Source organism: Rana temporaria, chromosome 2, assembly GCF_905171775.1.
Source record: "Rana temporaria chromosome 2, aRanTem1.1, whole genome shotgun sequence".
NCBI classification, from domain to species: Eukaryota; Metazoa; Chordata; class Amphibia; order Anura; family Ranidae; genus Rana; species Rana temporaria.
The window spans coordinates 182,917,956-182,940,394 of record NC_053490.1 but is presented as its reverse complement, the minus strand read 5'-3'; the positions used below and the strand labels follow the sequence as shown (position 1 = coordinate 182,940,394).

The 22,439-nt window shown below is 41.6% G+C and overlaps 1 protein-coding gene across 3 annotated transcripts in view; it reads left to right on the top strand.

Annotated features, from left to right (window-relative positions):
- UGGT2 (UDP-glucose glycoprotein glucosyltransferase 2) overlaps positions 1-22,439 on the top strand; it is a 446,216-nt gene that overhangs the window by 249,485 nt on the left and 174,292 nt on the right. For all 3 annotated transcript variants that reach the window (XM_040336106.1, XM_040336105.1, XM_040336104.1), the window contains exon 23: positions 14,506-14,633. In XM_040336106.1, the coding sequence (XP_040192040.1) occupies positions 14,506-14,633 (128 nt within the window). The remainder of the gene's footprint in view (positions 1-14,505; positions 14,634-22,439) is intronic.

Sequence of the window (22,439 nt, the reverse complement as noted above, 5' to 3'; positions counted from 1 at the left end):
TGTAAAGGGGTGCAGGGTGCTGTGTAATGTAAAGGGGTCCAGAGATGCAGGGTGCTGTGTAATGTAAAGGGGCCCAGAGCTGTGGGGTGCTGTGTAATGTAAGGGGCCCAGTGGTGCAAGGTGCTGTGTTAATGTAAAGGGGTCCATCCAGAGGTGCTATGTAATGTAAAGGGGTCCAGAAGTGCAGGGGGCTGTATAATGTAATGGGGTCCAGAGGTGCAGGGTGCTGTATAATGTAAAGGGGCCCAGAGGTGCAAGGTGCTGTGTAGTGTAAAGGGGTCCAGAGTGCTGTGTAATATAAAGGGGCCCAGAGGTGCAGGGTGCTGTGTAATGTAAAAGGGGCCCAGAGGTGCAGGGTGCTGTGTAATGTAAAAGGGGCCCAGAGGTGCAGGGTGCTGTGTAATGTAAAAGGGGCCCAGAGGTGCAGGGTGCTGTGTAATGTAAAGGGGCCCAGAGGTGCAGGGTGCTGTATAATGTTAAGGGGCCCAGAGGTGCAGGGTGCTGTGTAATGTAAAGGGGCCCAGAGGTGCAGGGTGCTGTGTAATGTAAAGGGGCCCAGAGGTGCTGTGTAATGTAAAGGGGTCCAGAGGTGCAGGGGGCTGTGTAATGTAAAGGGGTCCAGAGTGCTGTGTAATGTAAAGGGGCCCAGAGGTGCAGGGTGCTGTGTAATATAAAGGGGCCCAGAGGTGCAGGGTGTTGTGTAATGTAAAGGGTTCCAGAGGTGCAGTGTAATGTAAAGGGTTCCAGAGGTGCAGTGTAATGTAAAGGGGTCCCGAGGTGCAGGGTGCTGTGTAATGTAAAGGGGCCCAGAGGTGCAGGGTGCTGTGTAATGTAAAGGGGCCCAGAGGTGCAGGGTGCTGTTGTGTAATGTAAAGGGGCCCAGAGGTGCAGGGTGCTGTTGTGTAATGTAAAGGGGCCCAGAGGTGCTGTGTAATGTAAAGGGGTCCAGAGGTGCAGTGTAATGTAAAGGGGTGCAGGGTGCTGTGTAATGTAGAGAGGTCCATTGGTGCAGTTGTGGAGAGGGGGGTACACAGTAGTGACAGAGATATTGAAGGATGCAGGGGGCACAGTGGGGTGTTTTTACATTTTACGGGGGGGGGGTAGATATAGGATCCGCCCTGGGTGGCAAATGCTCTAGGTACACCTGGCAGGCCACAGGCGGATTCTGCCGGAAAGACGGCATGGCGGCTGTCCTTGCCTTGCTATGAGGAGCTCATATGCCATGCGCAAAAATCCACAGAAGCAGGCAGCGGATATAAAAACTTTTTTCTGTAAGTAAATTATTTTTTTATAAGTGCAGTGTACTGCTTAAAGCGGGGGTTCACCCTTAGAGGGCACTTTTCCCCCTTAGATTCCTGCTCGTTATTACTAGGGGAATCGGCTATTTATTTTAAAACATGTGCAGTACTTACCCGTTTACGAGACGCATCCTCTCCGTCGCTTCCGGGTATGGGCTTCGGGAATGGGCGTTCCTTCTTGATTGACAGGTTTCTGAGAGGCTTCCGACGGTCGCATCCATCGCGTCACGATTTTCCGAAAGAAGCCGAACGTCGGTGCGCAGGCGCAGTATAGAGCCGCACCGACGTTCGGCTTCTTTCGGCTACGAGTGACGCGATGGATGCGACCGTCGGAAGCCTCTCGGAAGAATGTCAATCAAGAAGGAACGCCCGCTCCCGAAGACCCATACCCGGAAGCGACGGAAGAAGATGCAGCTCGAAAACGGGTAAGTACTGCACATATTTTAATATAAATAGCCGATTCCCCTAGACCGAACGAGCAGGAAGCTAAGGGGAGATTTTTTATTTTTTTTTAAATGGGTGAACTCCCGCTTTAATGTCTGTTTTGTATTTTCTTTTTTAAATAGGGTGTTTCTTAAAGGAACTGTAAATGCAAAAGTTAAAAAATACTTTATTGTAATTATGTTTGATATTTGATAGTAAATTTACAGGTAGTGTTATTATACCATGTGATTTACTTTATAAGTGGTGTTATTATAGCGTGTGATTTACTTTATATGTGGTGTTATTATACAGTATACTGTATGTGGCGTTATTATACCGTGTGATTTATTTTATATGTGGCGTTATTATAGAGTGTGATTTGCAGTATATGTGGCGTTATTATAGCGTGTGAATAAAAGTTGTATTTTTATCATAGCTTGTAATCTTTTTGTTGGGAACTTAACGGAATGGAAGGCTTTAAATGGAGCCGGTATTGGAGAAATGGGTATGGTTACCAAGGGGCGTGGTCACTAGGGGGCGTTGTAAAGCTTTCTCGCACAGGGCGCCTAAAGGCCTAAGGCCGGCCCTGATTACTAAACATACCTTTTGACCCATTTATTATGTGCTTCATATATACAGTGGTCATTACTGGCAGGCCTTTAGTGTACTTTGGAAAGTTTTTTGTTTTCCTCAATCCCTGAGCTCTTCTGTATCTGGTGTGCTTATGGTCATCTACAATTAAAATAACAATTTTCATCAGCAAAAAGACAACATGTGCTCTGCTCTATCCCTGATCACACCTAGTTTGTTTCTGTGAACCAAATAGTTAATAGCTTTAACTACTAGCCGACCAGCCACCGTCATTATACGGCGGCATGTCGGCTCTCCTGGACGAGAGCCCGTAGCTATACGGCGGCTCTTTGAGCCCCCCGCTCGCCCCCGACTTCCGTGCGTGTGCCCGGCGGGCTCGATCGCCGCCGGGCACCCGCGATTGCTCGTTAGCGGGGAACGGGAGCTGTGTGTGTAAACACACAGCTCTCGGTCTTGTCAGCGGGGGAAATGCTGATCCTCAGTGTTTCCCCTAGTGAGGCCACCCCCCCCCCCACAGTAAGAACACACCCAGGGACAGACTTAACCCCTTCCCCGCCCCCTAGTATTAACCCCTTCACTGCCAGTGGCATTTTTATAGTAATCCAATGCATTTTTTATAGCACTGATCGCTATAAAAATGCCAATGGTCCCAAAAATGTGTCAAAAGTGTCCGAAGTGTCCGCCATTATGTCGCAGTACTGAAAAAAAATCGCTGATCGCCGCCATTACTAGTAAAAAAAATATATTAATAAAAATGCCATAAAAATACCCCCTATTTTGTAAACGCTATAACTTTTGCGCAAACCAATCAATAAACGCTTATTGCGATTTTTTTTTTACGAAAAATATGTATAAGAATACCTATCGGCCTAAACTGAGGAAAAACATTTTTTTTTATATATTTTTGGTGGACATTCATTATAGCAAAAAGTAAAAAATATAATTTTTTTTCAAAATTGCCGCTCTATTTTTGTTTATAGCGCAAAAAATTAAAACCGCAGAGGTGATCAAATACCATCAAAAGAAAGCTCTATTTGTGGGGAAAAAAGGACGCCAATTTTGTTTGGGAGCCACGTCGCACGACCGCGCAATTGTCAGTTAAAGGGGCGCAGTCCCGAATCGCAAAAAGTGCTCTGGTCTTCGGGCAGCAATATGGTCCGGGGGTTAAGTGGTTAAAAGACAACAACATCATAATCAAGCCAGCTAATAAGGGGAGAGGAATTGCCTTATTTAACCAGACCGATTACATTCATGAAGCTCATTGTTTGCTATCAGATTTTGCCACCTATCAGAAATTGAAAAAAAGGTCGCCTAGAGGAGTTCACTGGAGAATTAAAGCAATTGTAAATATCTTGTCTTGTTTTTTGTACCTACTAAGGTCAATCTGTATGGATTCCCTCATGTTGCTAGATGTAACCCATCAACTTGGTAGACTCAAACCTTAAATACCTTTATTGGCTGCACAAGTACATCAAGTAAAACAAACTAATGTTTCAGCTGCTGTGGTCTTCGTCATAGCATAACGATTTTGTAACGTTTTAGTCTACTGAGTTGTCCGCTTATATCTATCAACGTTAAAAGTATTGAGGGACTACACACCCCAGCCACGAGCACCGGTTTTCAGCCTTGGACAGCATCACCAGCAATAGAGCTTGGGTATTTTTTATCCAGTGATTCAATGCCCTCTTGACACTGTGGGTCAGTTCTATCCCATTTATGCATTTACCCCTCTATAAACTTCTACCTCGTCTGCAGTAAAGGGTAGAGCAGGAAGGCATCCAGGTGATTCTCACTGCACAAAATTGGCCCATGGGGCCCACATGGGTCAAACACTTAACAGACCCTCTGTTGCTTCTAATTTATTGCCTGGACCTTCTTTCTCAGAGACCCATTTTCAATCTTTCTCCATGGTCCCTGGCTTTAACAGATTTGCTGTTGTACCCCAGGTCCTGAAGAACAGGGTACTTTTCAGATTTAATGGCCCCCACCCTGCTGAAGGTCAGAAAGCTTTTTTCCGGCATGTAGGGATGAGCTTGGGTGTGTCTGGATAATAGTCCTTACCCATCTGAGCTATCCCACAAGGAAGCTGTCATTGCACGCCTCCAATCTTAAGCTGTTGATGCATTCTCTGCCTCACAGCTGCACCTATACGAGTTGCTTATGCCTGGCAGTGTGCAGTGGCAGCTTCCTGGCAGGAAAACTTTAATGGGTTTGGACTAAGATCCAAACACTCCTGAGCTCATTTCTACCAGCAGGGTTTATCACCACACCTGGAAAGCATACATTGCTTAGTGTTACAAGTCAAGCTTAGATAAATCCTGGGCCCTGAGGACCATTAAGGGTCCAAGGTGTGGCTTGCTATGTACCATCTACAGTTTTTTTGTTATGTTTGTTTAACCACAATATTGTTTTGTTTATCCTTTTAAGGTCCACCTTTTAAGGCTGCATTCACACCTCCGCGACAAGATACGCCGCGTACGCTGCGTATTTTGCCACGAGTGTGTAACTTTTTTTTTTCTTTTTTTTTTAACAAAGCCTTCCCATTGCTTTGTATGGCCGAACGCTAATGCCGCCTGAAAAAACGGGTCCGGGACTTTTTTTCAGGCGACAGGCGTACGGCGTCTATGAGATGTGAACCATCTCCATAGACAGCAATGGGAATTCTCCCCTCCAGCGGCACGAGCGTCCGGCGTCGGGCGTTTTGTCGCGGAGGTGTGAATGGGCTCTAAACCTATCTTGGTTATTATTCTCCCTCTCCTTTCCCATAAGGTGGTTGTTCATATAAAATAACATCTCAGTAGCAGTGACCATAACATGATTTCATTTAACCACTTGCTGACCGCTGCCTGTAGATTTACGTCAGCAGAATGGCACAGCCGAGAGACATCGATTGATCAGCCTCGGCTGTCGACATTGCGGGCACGCTGGACAGGTAAGTGTAAATTTTTTTAAAGTCAATAGCTGCAGTATTTGTAGCTGCTGGCTTTTTAAAAAAAAATTGGGTGGACCTCCGCTTTAAATCATTCTGTGAAACATCACTGGTGATTGACAATGTTTCACAGGAATTTACCCCTACGAACACATTTTCCTTTTCTCAGTAGAGGGTGGAATAAGGTTGATTATATTCACATTAAACAGTATTTTTTTTTATTTAGCAAATAAGGGATTTGAGTTTAGGCAGTACTGGGATAGCAAAGGGAAATGTGCATATTTTAATGCTCTTTCTTCCAGTGGCAGAGTTTGATTCTTGGCTATAGCAGAATTGTTGCTTCTTTGTAGTGTTGCAAGAAATATGGCCTAATCATAAGTGTATGCAGTTAAAGAGAGTTAAGTGCTGTGGTTTATGGGCTAGCTTGTGCTGCTCTGCATGCCGTTTAACCATAAATAAAGGCTTACAGGCAATTATTACACTGTGCTTTGAACATAATTATGTAAGTCTTTAATGGATAGTTTAACACTTCAAGTAAATTTAATGCATTTTATCTTCACATTATCATAGAGATATTGATATTTGCATTTTTTTTACCTTTTTTTTTTTTTTTTTTTATTATTTTGGCAATTATTCCTGCAGTGAGCTAAAACAGTTTATTTTTTTTATTTATTAAGCTTTCTGGGAAATGATTTCTGGCCACTGGTTTATGCAGTATATAATGGAACAGAAGTGAAATGGACAGATGGAATCCACAATCTATCTCTTTAACACTCTCCTGCAGAATATTCAGTCTTCTGTAGTAAAATGTTTGAGCCTTGTAGCCTAAACTACGATGGTAGAATGTTTTATTGGCAAAGTCAGCTATTTGAATAAGCCAATCCTTTACTGACTTGCAGCGGTGGTGTCATAGATTCAGATCCCATCCGGAACCCCAGTGCATACTTGGTTGGCTGTTTTTTTTTTTTCCATAATTCCTGAAATGTATTTGCTGTCAAGGATTTATGTGCAAAATATAGGATACATTATGCTGCTATGAGGGAAGGGTAATTTCTTTTCTGATCTCTCTTAAAAGGGGGAGTTGTAGTCTGGGTCTAGGGAGAATATAATATTATAGATCCTGGAGAGGAGTGTACTGGAAGGGGTATTTTGACTTGCCTAAGACCTAAGGGGTTATAAGGCACAAAGGTCTCCCATTCTAGGGACAGAAAGTAGAAATTGTCTCAAGCAGGAGTTGATATGTGATCCAGCGGTCTAATTGAGCCAAGTTCTGTTTGGTTAAGCCACTTGTCCTAATTTAGAAAGTCGAGAAGGTGGAAGTTGCAAGAAGTAGATAGGTTACATTTAACAAAGACCAAGGGCTCAATCGGGATTGCCGATTACGGGGATTAACAGAAATGGGTATAGGGAGATATCCATTGATTGCAAAAGCCCCATTGCCGTCTGAGTATTAAGAATATTAATTCATCTGCATATGCTGACATTTTATGGGTCCACGATAATTGGTGATGCCTCCCATGAGATCTGGGTTGGACTGTATGAAACAAGGAAAGGGCTTTGGAGTTTGTGAAGTAGTCAGATCTGGTCTCATTTACTTTGGCTGCCGTTGTCATAAAATGTGTTTCCTTACCCCTCAACAAGCATTGTTTTGTTTTCAAGATTAATAAATCTTTCAGTTGAAAGGGCTATATAGACTCTTTGTGGGCCACTTTAAGATGAAAGACATGTGCATGGTTTCTTTCTGTCATGCCCCAATCCTAATGAGAACTATCACATGATTATGTGGCATCTCAGAAGGCTCAGTTCCCAGATAGCAAGGATTACTTGCCACAAATTTGTGGCAGCGTTGAATTGTAAGTCTGTTTAACTTGCTGCACATTTTTTATTGGCAAGTTGTATACTAGGATAATAAAAGTACAGCGCTAAATAAAGAATCTATTCATGTGATAATGAACCTTGCGGTAAAAAAATTGTGCTAAAGTGATATAGCATTAATCAAATCAAATGTATATCAATGTCTAAAAAGACTCTTTACAACTGTGAAAAATGTGAAAAAATAAGTGAATAAAGCCCCACAACTATGAGTTGACAGGTGAATTGCAGACGAATAAGAAGTGATTCAAACTCAGTCCTTGAAGGGTTATTCCATAATAAAGGAAAATTGTAATGGAGAAAACTTCTTCCACCAAGGGGGCAACCGGAAGTGGTGATGTAGTCTCCTTACCCTAACTCTATGACCACCGTAACAGCGGTCTCTTCTCGTCTCCCTATAGACCTTCTGTAGGATGTCAGGAATGGTGTCTGTTGTTTTAAAAGGATGGGAACAGAAAGAAGACCATAGCATAATACCGTAAAAAATGTAATGGCCAAAAAAAGAATTGCACTTACAGGCTAGTGGTTGAAAGGCGCAATAAAAACATCCAATGTTAGCGCGGCGTCTCATCAAGGCTTCTCCGGCTTGTTTTGTGCTCAGTGCTGTGTTTCTCCATATGGAGAGGCGTGATAACGTCAAACCTGCAAGTCACACCAAGTTGTATACTAGCAGAGCACTTGAAGCACAAGTTCTAGTTGAACCTTTCTTGTAGCAAATTTGCATGGCAAGTCTCTAGGAAGAGCAAAGTTTCAGTGGTGCATCTACAGCAAGTGCTCTGCAAGTCACAGTGACCCCTGTGGTGGGATGACTATTGCACAACATAACTGAACCAGAACTTGCAGCAGACTTGCAGAATGTTTGCAAATAAAGTTGATCTGGAAGTCATGCAATGCAGACTTCTGGAATTGTGCAACAAACTTGTGAAGCCTGGCAAGTCTAGCAATAGCTTAGCAAATCATTTTCAATCTCGCAGCTCAATTTCTTGCTATCTGGGTTTGAGAGGAGCCGTTAAGGAAAACATTTTTTGTAACTACTTCTCTACATTACACCTGAGTGACGGTTCCTGTAACAGTGATTTCAAGATGCAGGTTTTGAAATAGCAGTGTTAAGATAAGTACAAGATGAATAGGGAGCATGATCACTGAGTAGCAAGTTGTTAATGGCTGTCGCCAAGAGCATGGGAAGGTCTTTATGTTGGCTAAGGAAGCTGTTAAATCTGAAATTTGTCTGGTTGGGAATAATATGTAAAGCAGGAATGTCCAGTCTGCGGCCAAGATGGTTATGAATATGGCCCATCACAAAATCGTAAACTTGCCTTATAATGTTTATTTTTTGTGTAATTGTTTATAAAAATGCATTTACATTTAACGAACACATGTGACGAAAGAAAAATTTGACAGTGTCTCTTTACTGAAAACTTATACCGTTTTAACTTTCCAAATTAAAATGTCCTACCTCTTTACAATCACACCTTGTATATGTCATCCGTTCTCGGCAGCACCTATATTTGTGAAGCAACTACATTCAAGAATGAAGCACACAAAGGACAAAATTAGAATCAAAATATCTGATGAGCACCTTAAAGCGGTAGTTCACCCTCACTTACATCATTTTTCCATCGAGACAGGCATTGTAGCGCGAGCTACAGTATGCCTGTCCCGATTTTTTTACCCCCGTACTCACTGTGTACTTGTACATGAAAGATTTCGGCTCCCGCGGGGAATGGGCGTGCCTATGGAGAGGGAGGATGATTGACGGCCGGCCCTGGCACGTCACTCTCCCCGAAGACAGCCGGAGTAGGTCTCGGCTCTTCACGGCGCCTGCGCACAGGCTATGCGCAGGCGCCGTGAAGAGCCAAGCCTATTTCGGCTATTTCCGGAGAAGCGTGACGCGCCAGAGCCGGCCGTCAATCATCCTCCGTCTCCATAGGCACGCCCATTCCCCGGTATCTTCGATGTACGAGTACAAGGTGAGTACGGGGGTAAAAAAATCGGGACAGGCATACTGTAGCTCGCGCTACAATGCCTGATTTTATGGTAGCAGAAAAAAAAAAAAAAAAAATTTACGTTCATAGGGTGAACCCCCCGCTTTAAGAATGCATTGAGAATTTCTACTACATCAATCAAACCAAACATTGATGCGTTAGTTTATCAAAAAACAGTGTTAAATGTCACACTTTGTTGCCCTGTTTTTGTTACTTTTATAAAAAAAAAAAATACAAATAATGTTTTATTACCTAGATAGGTACATTATCTATCTCAGTGATTGTTAACTTGTGACATGTCCAACTTTTTCTACTCATCAGCTGTCCTTATTGTTAGTGTATTTTAGGTTGGATGCCCCATCAAACATCAACATCAAATTACCGAAAAATAGTTTTTTTTTTTTTATTTGTTACATAGATAATATAAAATTACTTAAAACAATCGTGCAAGAACAGCCCTGTGGTCACAATACAAAAGAATAGTTAGTTGCCTCTACATGTTTCACCACAAACGTTACCAATGTTACCATGGTAAGGGAATGGGGTTAATTCAGGATGGCTACCGGCGGGTCAGCGTCTGTACAGAACGCTAAGGCTACTGTGGGCAGGTGTAGACTCTATGCCAATCCAGTGGAACTCCAAAGATGGCCGTGGCTGCTTTGCCCGCGTGCAATATGGCACCAAATGGCAATTTGGGGCTTAAAGTGGGTTGGTTCTTCCCCACTGGTAGTGATCCCCACAGGGACACGAAGGAGCAATTTATATGACCAACTTTGACCTAGTGGTCGGGCAATCTTTGGAGAGGTTCGATGAGGACAAAAGGATTCTTAAAGATGGCCATGGCGGGATCGTGCATGCGTGGTAGGGTGCCGCTAAGCGACTTTACATACACCTGTTGTAGATTGCCACTGGTTTGCTCTCTCCCAACAGTGATGTCAGACGCAGCTGGGATTGAGTATTTAAGAGTTCTCTCAACAAGGTCCATTGCTGTGGCCATTTCACCTTGTTATCAGTGAAGCTTCTAATACTTGTTCAAAAAGTAAGTGACTCTCTTACTTTAGCAGTAAGACCCCTGTTACTTGAAGGTGCTAAATGACTATTGTAAAAATATATGTTGTTGTTTTTTTAGGGGTTATTCCCTTGGGACAGATCAATTATAATGTTGATCTTCTTGGCTTAATAGGCAATTTACTGACACTGAACTAAGGAACAGGGGAAAATGAAAAGAAGGGAGGTGCTCAGTTAATAAATACTCTCCAACTCATTAGAACCAATATTGAGACACGGATTTGATTAAATTAGTAGAAAAATAATTTGGTAGATTGCACAAGTACCCCAAAATTTGCCATCACTGTCTGATGCTTTCACTAGGAAAAAAGATATGGATATTGACTGATTAAATTTGTCAAGCCCCCCCCCCTTTTTGAGATAACAGGTCAGGTATATAATACGATTTGATCTGATTTTAGATGATTCAGGGAATACTACTAATGACCAATCATGTTTATTTGCAGGCCTAATTGTAGGGCAGTTGTTCTTCCCTCTTGTTTTTGGCACAGACATCACCCATCGGACCTCTTGGAGGGTTGTGGGGATTGGTTAGAATCGTAATCCTTATTAAAGGTGGGGTTGTATTAAAAAGGTCCTACAGAAGCTCCAGAAGAAGCCACGTTTGTGTTGAAACATGTAGAGGCAACCATTCTTTTGTATTGTGACCACGGGGCTGTTCTTGCCCGATTTTGTTTTAAGTCATTTTATATTATCTATGTAACAAATAAAAAAATATATATTTTTCAGCAATTTTTTTGCACCTTAAAACTCCATTCTTTTGCTCTTTTGGTATTTCTTGTTATACATATAAAGGATGTTGTGCATTTATTAATATCAAGTTTCAATACTACTATATTTTTCTATCAAGGGTGTCCCCAGAATACTCCTGCTGGGGTATGATCACTGTGGGTGGCGAAGTCAGAGTAGGGTACATTCCCTGTTACAAAGAGATGTCCCCACCTATAACTGTCCTTCACAGCAGGGAGCACATGAAAGGGCAAATGCGCGAAGGACAAAACCAGAGAAAATTCCCAGGTCAAGTCACCAACCTGTCTGCTTACCAACCAAATTAAGCTGTCCAACAGTATGCATTTAAAACCAAGGGTTTAGTTGGCACACATTTGCAAACGCATACGTAAGCTGCAAAGCCTCTTCACAGCATTCTGTATTACTTGCAGTCCTAACCCTTATACATTTATTAGAGTCTCCACAATCAGAGCACATGCATTCTAATGGATAGATAAGGGGCAGGTGCGACTGGAGGTAGCCCAAGCCTCGTTCAAGGCACAGGGGCACATTGGACAACCAGCACATAGAACAAAATTTCACTCGCTAGATGTGCAAAGCTGGTAGAGACATATACAGTGCATTGGAAAAGTATTCATACTCTTTGTTATGTTATAGCCAAAAACGTAAATGCATTTTTTGGGGGTTTTATGTGATAGACCAACACAAAGTGGCACATAATTGTGAAGTGAAAGGAAAATTATAAATGGTTTTCAATTTTCTTTTACAACTAAATTCCAGTATGTGACAAGTGTGGGGGGGATTTGTGTTTAGCCCCCCCTGAGTCAATACCTTATAGAATCACCTGTTGCTACAATTACAGTTGCAAGTCTTTTTGAAGATGTCTCTACCAGCATCTACAGTGACATTTTTGCCCATTCTTCTTTGCAAAATGGCTCAAACTCTGTCATATTGGATGGAGCGCATCTGTGAACAGCAATTTTCAAGTCTTGCCACAGATTCTCAATTGGATTTAAGTCTGGACATTGACTGGGCCATTCTAACACATGAATATGCTTTGATCTAAAACATTTCACTGTAGCTCTGGCTGTATGTTGAGGGTCGTTGTCCTTTTGCAGACTCTAACACATAATCTTTTAAGATTGCCCTGTATTTGGCTCAATCCATCTTCCCATCAACTCTGACCAGCTTTCCTGTCCCTGCTGCTTCCCACAACATGATGTTGCTGCTCCCCACAATATGATGCTGCCACCACCATGTTTTTGCTTTTAGGCCAAAAAGTTTAATTTTGGTCTCATCTGAACGGAGCACCTTGTTCCACATGTTTGCTGTGTCCCCCACATGGCTTCTTGCAAACTAAAAACTTCTTATCGCTTTCTTTCAACAATGGCTTTCTTCTTGCCACTCTTCCATAAAGGCCAGATTTATGGAGTGCACAAATAATAGTTGTCCTGTGTACAGATTCTCCCTCCTGAGCTGTGGATCTCTGCTGCTCCTCCAGAGTTACCATGGGCCTCTAGGCTGCTTCTTTGATTAATGCTCTCCTTGCCCGGCCTGTCAGTTTAGGTGGACGGCCATATCTTGGTAGGTTTGCAGTTGTGCCATTCTCTTTCCATTTTCAGATGATGGATTTAACGGTGTTTGATTCAAAGCTTGGGATGTTTTTTATGAACTAACCCTGCTTTAAACATCTCCACAACTTTATCCCTGACCTGTCTGGTGTGTTCCTTGACCTTCATGATGCTGTTTGTTCACTAAGGTTCTCTAACAAACCCCTGAGGGTTTCACAGAACAGTTGTATTTATACTAAGATTAAATTACACACAGGTGGACTTTATTGTGACCTATTAACAGTACAACTCAGTTAAACAACAAACTGAAATCTTTTAGTGGGGGGGGGGGAGTAAAAAAATAATAATATTAATGTGGTTGCATTAGTGTGCATACCCTCTTATAACTGGGGATGTAGCTGTGTTCAGAATTAAGCAATCACATTCAAAGTCATGTTAAATAGGAGTCAGTACACACCTGCCATCATTTAAAGTGCCTCCGATTAACCCCAAATAAAGTTCAGCTTTTCTGACATTGTAGTAGGTCTAGTAGGTCTTTTCTGACATTTTCTTCATTGCATCCTACAGCAGAAGTCATGGTCCAGAGAGAGCTTCCAAAGCATCAGAGGGATCTCATTGTTAAAGGGTATCAGTCAGGAGAAGGGTACAAAAGAATTTACAAGGCATTAGCTATACCATGGAACATAGTGAAGACAGTCATCAAGTGTAGAAAATATGGCACGACAATGACATTACCAAGAACTGGACTTCCTCTAAAATTGATGAAAATACAAGAAGAAAACTGGTCAGGGAGGCTGCTACGAGGCCTACAGCAACATTAAAGGAGCTACAGAAAAACCTGGCAAGTACTGGCTGTGTGGTACATGTGACAGAAATCTCCCATATTCTTCATATGTCTGGGCTATGGGGTAGCGTGGCAAGACGGTAGCCTTTTTTTACGAAGAGAAACATCCAAGTCTGGCTAAATTTTGCAAAAACACATCTGAAGTCTCCCAAAAGCACTTTTGGAAAATTCGGATGTGCAGCCATTTCTTATTTTTCTCAAGTTTTTACGGAAACAGGCCATGGCTAGCACCCCTACTTGGTTCCAATCAAGGTATGGCATACACCTGAAGCAGCAGATTCCTCTTCTTTTGAACAAATGAAGGCAGACAGACCAATATAACCCTTAAGAGTGTAGGTCTTTCCTTTACAGGAACAGCAAAGAGAGCCAGTGTGTCAGTGAGTACAGTTTCTTACACCATCAAAAGGCACTTGGAAACTGAAGGAAATTCTGACAGGAGGATATCTGGCGGACCCAAAGCCACAACAGAATCAAAAGACCAGTTTCTGAGAGTCAACAGATTGCATGCCAGGTGGCTCACAGGACAACAGCTTAACACTGATCGAAGTAACCAAGTCCCAGCTTCAACTGTGAAGAGAAAATTTTAAGCTGCAGGCTACAGTAAGTGGTTGTAAGAAAACCATAGCAAAGATGGCAAAATAAGAAAAAGCCATGAAGCTCCACCGGTGGACTACTGACGACTGGCAGAGGGTCTTATGGACTGATGAATCAAAATTTTTGATCTTTGGTTCATCATGCAGCGTTTTTATACGCTGTCCAGTAGGTGAAAGGATGGTTCCTTGGTGTGTGATAGAAACTGTCAAACATGGAGGAGGAACCATGATGGTCCTGGGCTCTTTTGTTAGAGCCGGAGTCGGTCCCTTGCACAGCACACTTGTTTGGCTGTTATATACGAAAAATGGTGGCTACCTCGATAAGTCAATAATTTATATTACATTTTGTTCATGCAAACAATTCCATGATTTTTTTATGTCCAATTACTTGTTCTATGCTTTATTTTCGGGTACATAGAGAAATTAAACTGTATACATTTGTGTTTGTATGTGTGTATATACAAAACTTTTTTTTTTTTCTTGGACTAAATCTACCATTAAACTTACAATGTTTTTTTTTAGAATAAGCAGCTACCCAGAATTGTATAATGCACTTGTTTTAAGTTATAATATGTTTATTTTTTATTTTTTTTCTTCTTTAGCTTTTAAGCAACATTACTCCAGAGGAGTTTCATGAAGAGGACTTTCATCTGCTGGAAAAGCTCACTTACACTACTTCGGCAGAAAAAATTAAGAACCTTGTGAAAAAGATGACTGCTCCTTCAAAACGGTAAATTTTAGCTTTTTTTACATTCATGCCTTAAATCAAATATTCATTTGACCCTTAAATCATCAGTTGATAGGGATTTAACAAGAAACTGCAGGTAAAATGCCAAATATACATTTGCAATTCTTATATGCACCCCATGTTACCCAAATATTTTTTATTGTTATCAGTCCTGTAATTTTATGATTTGTCACTACACCCTGTAGCCAGGTTGGTAACAAATCGATTTCCACATTCTGCAATGCAGCTTCTCATGTCGCCATTCTGCTTCTAGTTTGTTCATTTGACTAAGAATCTTTATCATGAGCTTTGCTCTTTGAACATGAAACTGGGAAGCTTTAAAGTGTTACTAAACCCACATCAGTAAAATGAGTCTGTATATGTAGTAAAGCATGCTTGTTATACTCACTGTGGCACCTACGGGGTTACCTCTGCATTGTGTAAAAAGGCTGTTTGATCCTGTATTCTCTGATCCTCTCCTGCTTCCACAGTCCCCAATCCATCTCCTGATAGTACAGAACCTCGGGGGCACATACCTTGGTGTGTATTGCTAGAGAGGTTTATTTTTTTTGGGAGAGTGCATGTGATCAACACAGGGCCAATCAACACTGTCCAGACAGAGGGTCAGGGGTCCTGCAGCCTCACAGGACCATCAGGGGAGAATGAAAATTCCTCCTACAAGCTTTAGCCACACACTTATAGAAAATCACAAGACTGCCATTTACTGCTGATGAGAAAAGGTATTTAGCAGTTTGTATTTACTAAAATAATTGCATTTCCATGTTTTGTGTACTGTGAGAGACCATATATAGTGAATGCAGGGTCCTGGGCCTGTAACATATTTATGGCTGATTTTGGAAAACTTTCAGTGCACTTTCTGGTTGTGCAGTGTGGTATATTTACATATATGTAACTTGGATATATATATATATATTATAAAATCTTTGCTGTTTACATGAGCATAGCTCCTGCATGCTCAGGTTATAATCTGTAGTTCAGTTTATTGACACTTTTTTTTTTTTTTTTTTTTGCTCCAAACGTTTGCATGGTGCAGCTGGGCATCCCATATATGGTTTCAGTTTACCCCAGCCCTGGTGTACATTTAATAGGGTTTTTACGCCTGGTAGGACCAAAAGTACTGCCCATTCATGTGGCTGCTGTAATTGGCTTTCACAGATGGGACTGGCTCCCTATCATTATTAGACACTGGGAGCTGTCTAGAAAAGCTTAGTGACTGTGCTTGAAGCAAGCAGCAAGTGTGCATGTAGGTGTTAAAGCCCAGCCTCTGCCCCTGCATATTCGCATTACATGGGTAGCAAAAGGTTAAAGCAGAACTCTGGGAATTATTATTTCTTTGCCAAAATTACATTAGCCCAGCTTGGTTCAATGTATCTATGCATCGCTACAAACCAGAGGGGATGCTGAAAATCACTGTCATACAGGAATAGCCATGGGTGCTGCACCAGCAGCTTCACCTTTGCACACTGAACTCTGGGAGTTGCTTGATCAGCGCTGCTGTCTTTCAGAGAATGTCTTGTATTTTTATGAATTGAATACAAGGCGTTCTCTAATTGGATGAGCCGGAGAGGAAGGACAGGTGACATCATGATCTCCACCTTGTCAAATCGGAAAACACCTTGTAATCATTGAAATATAAATACTAGGTGCTCTCTGAATGATGGTGTTGCAGAGCGAGCACCCACCATATTCAGAAGAAGATGTTTATACCCATATTCAGGGTGTAACATGTAAACATTTTACAAAATCAGCGGTTCACACACCAAGCCCCCCCTCCCCCCGAGCCCCCATTGTGATAGCAGACAGGGGATCATCTCCCCACACCCACTCTAACTAGTTCAAAAGAACGCAGCTGTGCAGGACTTTGTCCCTGGGCAACGTCAATCATTCAGAGGTGTGTGAATGGGAGAACTACAACTACTGTCAACCATTGTGGCTGACAGCTTGTAGCTCTCAATGAATTATGAGGACGCTGGTGAACGCTCTAGTAGTTCATTGATGCTTCCTACTATTTAGAAACTGCCTGCCTGTAAGAGGTATGGGCAGACAGCTACACTGACAGTCTGCAGGAGCCTGACACTTCACCCACAATCTGCTGATCGTGGGTGCAATGCTCTACAGGCTCCTAATAAAAAAAGTAATAACTGCACATTTTTCTACGTGCAGCCATTACATTTATTATCTTTAAAAGTTAAACTTGGCCTTTTAAACAATGATGCCTGAGCTCGTTCATCCAAACAAAGTAGATGCAAAGAGGTTGCATTAGACAATGGGGGTCATTTACTAAAGGCAAATCCGCTTTGCACTACAAGTGCACTTGGAAGTGCAGTCGCAGTAGATCTGAGGTGAAGATGCAAGCAAAATTAACAGCATATTTGCTCGGAAACAATTGTATGATAAAATCATCAGAGCTTCCCTTCCCCTCAATCAGGGCTTCCCCTCAGATCTACAGCGACTGCACTTGCAGTGCAGAGTGGATTTGTCTTTAGTAAATCAACCCCAATGTGGTATTGGAATCCAAAACAAAGCTCTTGGGTGATCAAATCTGCATACAGTGGGGATCATAAGTTTGGGCACCCCAGGTAAAAATTTGTCTTAATGTGCATAACGAAGCCAAGGAAAGATGGAAAAATCTCCAAAAGGCATCAAATTACAGATTAGACATATTTATAATATGTCAAAAAAGTTTTTAGATTATATTTCCATCATTTACACTTTCAAAATTACAGAAAACAAAAAAATGGCATCTGCAAAAGTTTGGGCACCCTGCAGAATTTATAGCATGCACTGCCCCCTTTGCAAAGCTGAGACCTGCCAGTGTCATGGATTGTTCTCAATCATCGTCTGGGAAGACCAGGTGATGTCAATCTCAAAGGTTTTAAATGCCCAGACTCATCTGACCTTGCCCCAACAATCAGCACCATGGGTTCTTCTAAGCAGTCTAGAAAACTGAAACTGAAAATATTTGACGCTCACAAAGCTGGAGAAGGCTATAAGAAGATAGCAAAGCGTTTTCAGATGTCAATATCATCTGTTCGGAATGTAATTAAGAAATGGCAATCATCAGGAACAGTGGAAGTTAAAGCAAGATCTGGAAGACCAAGAAAAATATCAGACAGAACAGCTCGCAGGATTGTGAGAAAAGCAATTCAAAACCCACGTTTGACTGCACGATCCCTCCAGAAAGATCTGGCAGACACTGGAGTTGTGGTACACTATTCCACTATAAAGAGATACTTGTACAAATATGGTCTTCATGGAAGAGCCATCAGAAGAAAACCTCTTCTACGTCCTCACCACAAAAATCAGCGTTTGAACTTTGCAAATGAACATATAGACAAGCCTGATGCATTTTGGAAACAAGTTCTGTGGACCGATGAGGTTAAAATAGAACTTTTTGGCCGGAATGAGCAAAGGTACGTTTGGAGAAGAAAGGGCACAGAATTTAATAAAAAAATAACCTCTGTCCAACTGTTAAGCATGGGGGTGGATCAATCATGCTTTGGGGTTGTATTGCAGCCAGTGGCACAGGGAACATTTCACGAGTAGAAGGAAAAATGGATTCAATGAAAAGTGTCAGCAAATTTTGGATGGTAACTTGATGCCATCTGTGAAAAAGCTAAAGTTTAAAGAGAGGATGGCTTCTACAAATGGATAATGATCCTAAACACACCTCCAAATCCACGGGGGATTACATCATTAGGCGTAAACTGAAGGTTTTGCCATGGCCTTCACAATCTCCTGACCTCAACATAATTGAAAATCTATGGATAGACCTTAAAAGAGCAGTGCGTGACGGACAGCCCAGAAATCTCAAAGAACTGGAAGACTTTTGTAAGGAAGAATGGGCAAAGATACCTCAAACAAGAATTGAAAGACTCTTGGCTGGCTACAAATAGAGTTTACAAGCTGTGATACTTGCCAAAGGGGGCAGTACAAGATATTAACTCTGCAGGGTGCCCAAACTTTTGAAGATGCCGTTTTTTTTGTTTTCTATAATTTTGAAAGTGTAAATGATGGAAATAAAATCTAACTTTTTTTGACATATTATAAGAATGTCTAATCTGTAATTTGATGCCTATTGGAGATTTTTCCATCTTTCCTTGGCTTCGTGTATGCACATTAATACAAATCTTTACCTGGGGTGCCCAAACTTTCGATCCCCACTGTAGATGAGAATGATAGAAAAGAAAACTTTTATCAATGTTAAGCCTCATGAACACAGGCACTGCTATGTGCTGAGGCATCAGCCACTTTCTGGCATCTGGGGAGCCACCCATTTCTTGTACAGCTGCCAATACAAGTCAATGATTGACCACAGCCATGTTCAGGTAAATGCAATGGCTTATGATTTATGATCTCTCTCTTTCTCTCTCCCTCCCCCCCCCCTCTCTCTCTCTCTCTCTCTCTCTCTCTCTCTCTCTCTCTCTCTCTCTCTCTCTCTCTCTCTCTCTCTCTCACACACAGCACAGGCTACAAAAAATGCACCTAAATCGCATTTGAGCACCTATGTGTTTTACATGCTTTTTCTATTAAACTATATGGAGATACATATACATCAAACATGCACAGGACCCTTTTTAACCACTTTAGCCCTAGTCGTGCGACCCTGTACCCAAACAAAATGTGTAATTTTCTTTCCCCACAAATAGAGCTTTCTTTTGGTCATATTTGATCATCTCTGCGGTTTTTATTTTTTGCGCTATAAACAAAAAAAAATGACAATTTTGGAAAAATTATATACTGTATTTATTGGCGTATAACACTCACTTTTTTACTCTGAAAATAGAGGGTAAACTGTGCCCGTGTGTTATATGCAGGGGGCTGTGGATTTTTTTTTTCCTGAAACTTCCCTCTTAAAGTTAGGGTGCGTGTTATATGCCGATAAATACGGTATATATTTGTTTTACTTTCTGCTATGAAACATAGCCAATAAAAATCAAATTTCTTCCTCAATTTAGGTCAATATGCATTCTGCTACATATTTTTGGTAAAGAAATCCCAAGAAGTGTATATTGATTGGTTTGAGTGAATGTTATAGCATCTACAAAATAGGGCATATATTTATGGCATTTTTTTTTATTTCACTTTACTTGTAATGGCGGTGATCAGCGATTTTTTTTTTTCCCGGGACTGCGACATTGCGGCAGACAGATCGGGCACCAAGCTGACACTTTTGACACTTTTTTGGGAACCAGTGACATTATTACAGCGATCAGTGCTAAAAATATGCATTGACACTGTATAAATTACACTGGCAGGGAAGGGGGTTAAAACCAGGGCAGTCAAAGGGTTAACTGTGTTCCCTCAGTGTGTTTCTGCCTGTGTGGAGGGAATAGGCTCACTGCATGGACAGTCTGATCCATGTTCCCGATTAGCAGGAACACTAAATCGGAGTGTCCACGCCTGACAACACAGAGGTCTGCTTATTTACATCGGCACACCACTGTTTTGTCTCTGCAGGGAGCACGATTGCGGCTTCGGCGGCGCCTGCACCCCTCAGTGTCTATTGGAAAAATCATGTACAGGTACGCGATTTTGCCTAACAGAGCCGCCTTACCACAGTATATGTACGGCAGGTGTACGGGAAGAGGTTAAAAATCGCATAGCGTTCGGACTGCGTATTTGTGAATGGCCTCCATAGAAAAACACTATTATTTGACTTGTCGTGCGATTACGTACATTCTGATTGCGCATACAAAATCACATTAGTATGAACCAGGCCTAAATGTGGAAGCTGCATTTGTTTTCTGTTTTCACACTTTTTTTTTTCTTTTTCTTTTTTTCATCTGGTGATCCAGCCAGGGTGTCTCCACTATTGTTTGGACTGCAGCATTGTCATTGTCTGGGGCAATGGTAGTGTTATATCCACTAGCAGTTTTAAATTGACTTTTTTCCTATTGGGATAAAGGTTTTACATAAAGAAATAAAGCTGACCATCGTAAGCCTCTGTCTCTGTTAAGGGGTTTATCTCAACCCTCTAACTGTTCCTTTTGCTGGACAGCTCGGTCTGTTAAAATAACTTTTATCATAGACCTTTTTTGTAGGATCACCAAATGAAAAGGAAACAAAGGGAAAAAAACTAGAATAACCACCACATCTAAGACTTAGTAAGCTACAATATTATATCTTCATATATATATATATATATATATATATATATATATATATATATATATATATATATATACATTTTTGTTTTGGGGTTTAAAGTAATTGTAAACCTTTTTTTTTTTTTTTTTTTTTTTAAAACAAGAAAAAAAGACATGAACTTCCCATCCTGCTACCGGAACAAAATCGACTTGGGCTGAGCTCTACTGAGCCATTCACAGGAAGCTTTGTTTTCTATGAATCAATACAAATCTTCCTCTGATTTGCTGAGTTAGAGATCATGAAATCATTAATTCACCACTCAGCCAATCAGAGTAAGCTTTGTATTCATTCATAAAGTACAAAATCTTCTGTGAATGGCTGAGCAGCTAGACTCGATTATTGTTTTTCCTCCAGAAATGGGATGGGAAGTACTTGTCCCACTGCCAAGACACAGCTCTGTAAACTGTATGTAGGTGAGTCTACATACATTTTATACAGTGCACACCGTTGGCTGCATCTGTCAGTGAAATGAATGTAACCACCTCCTGCCCGTCGTATAGACAAATGACGGCAGCAGGGTGGCTCTCTTGTTCTTGGACATGGCGCATCCCTGATCTCAGTAAAGATCCGATGACGAGGCTCCTTACCCATGTGATCAGCTGTGTTCAATCACTGCTGATCACATGTAAACAAGGAAATGCCGATTATCGGCTTTCTTTTCTTCACACTCACAGTGTGAGAGGAGAGCCGATCAATGGCATTTTCTACACTCAGTGCAGCCCCAACATTGCCCATCATTGATGCCAGTCAGTGCTACCTTTCGGTGCCTATCAGTTCCTGCTCATCAATGCTACCTATCCATGCCACCTATCAGTGCTGCCTAACAGTCCCCATCAGTGCTGCATATTAGTGCATCCTTATCACTGCCCTTCAGTGGCGCCTCATCAGTGTAGGAGAAAAATTACTTATTTACAAAATTGTCTAACAGAAACTAAGCAACGTTTTTTTTTTTTTTAATCTAAATTTTCTGTCTTTTAAATTTTTTAAGCAAAAAATAAAAAACCCAGTGGTGATTAAATAACACCAAAAGAAAGCTCTATCTGTCTAAAGCGTGATAGGAGAGAAGAGCCGATTGGCAGCATTTTCTCACAGGTGAGACCTGCACAGATAATCGGGTCAGCCCCAACATTGCCCAGCAGTGATGCCAGTCAGTGCCCATCAGTGATGCTAGTCAGTGCTGCCTTTCAGTGCCTATCAGTTCTTGCTCATCAGTGTTACCTATCTGTTTCACCTATCAGTGCTGCATATTAGTGCCGCCTCATCAGTGCTGCATATTAGTGCCGCCTCATCAGTGCTGCATATTGGTGCTGCCTCATCGTTGCCCTTCAGTGCTGCCTCATTGGTGCCCTTCAGTGCTGCCTCATTGGTGCCCTTCCGTGCTGTCTCATCAGTGCCCTTCAGTGCTGCCTCATCAGTGCCCTTCAGTGCTGCCTCATCAAGGCCCATCAGTGCTGCCTCATTAGTGCACATCAGTGAAAGAGAAAAATTACTTATTTATAACATTTTCTAGCAAACTAAAAACCTTTTTCTTTTTTTTTTTATCAATGTTTAGTCTTTTTTTTTTCACAAACAATAAAAAACCCAGTCGTGGTTAAACACCACCAAAAGAAAGCTCTATCTGTCTAAAAAATATATAAA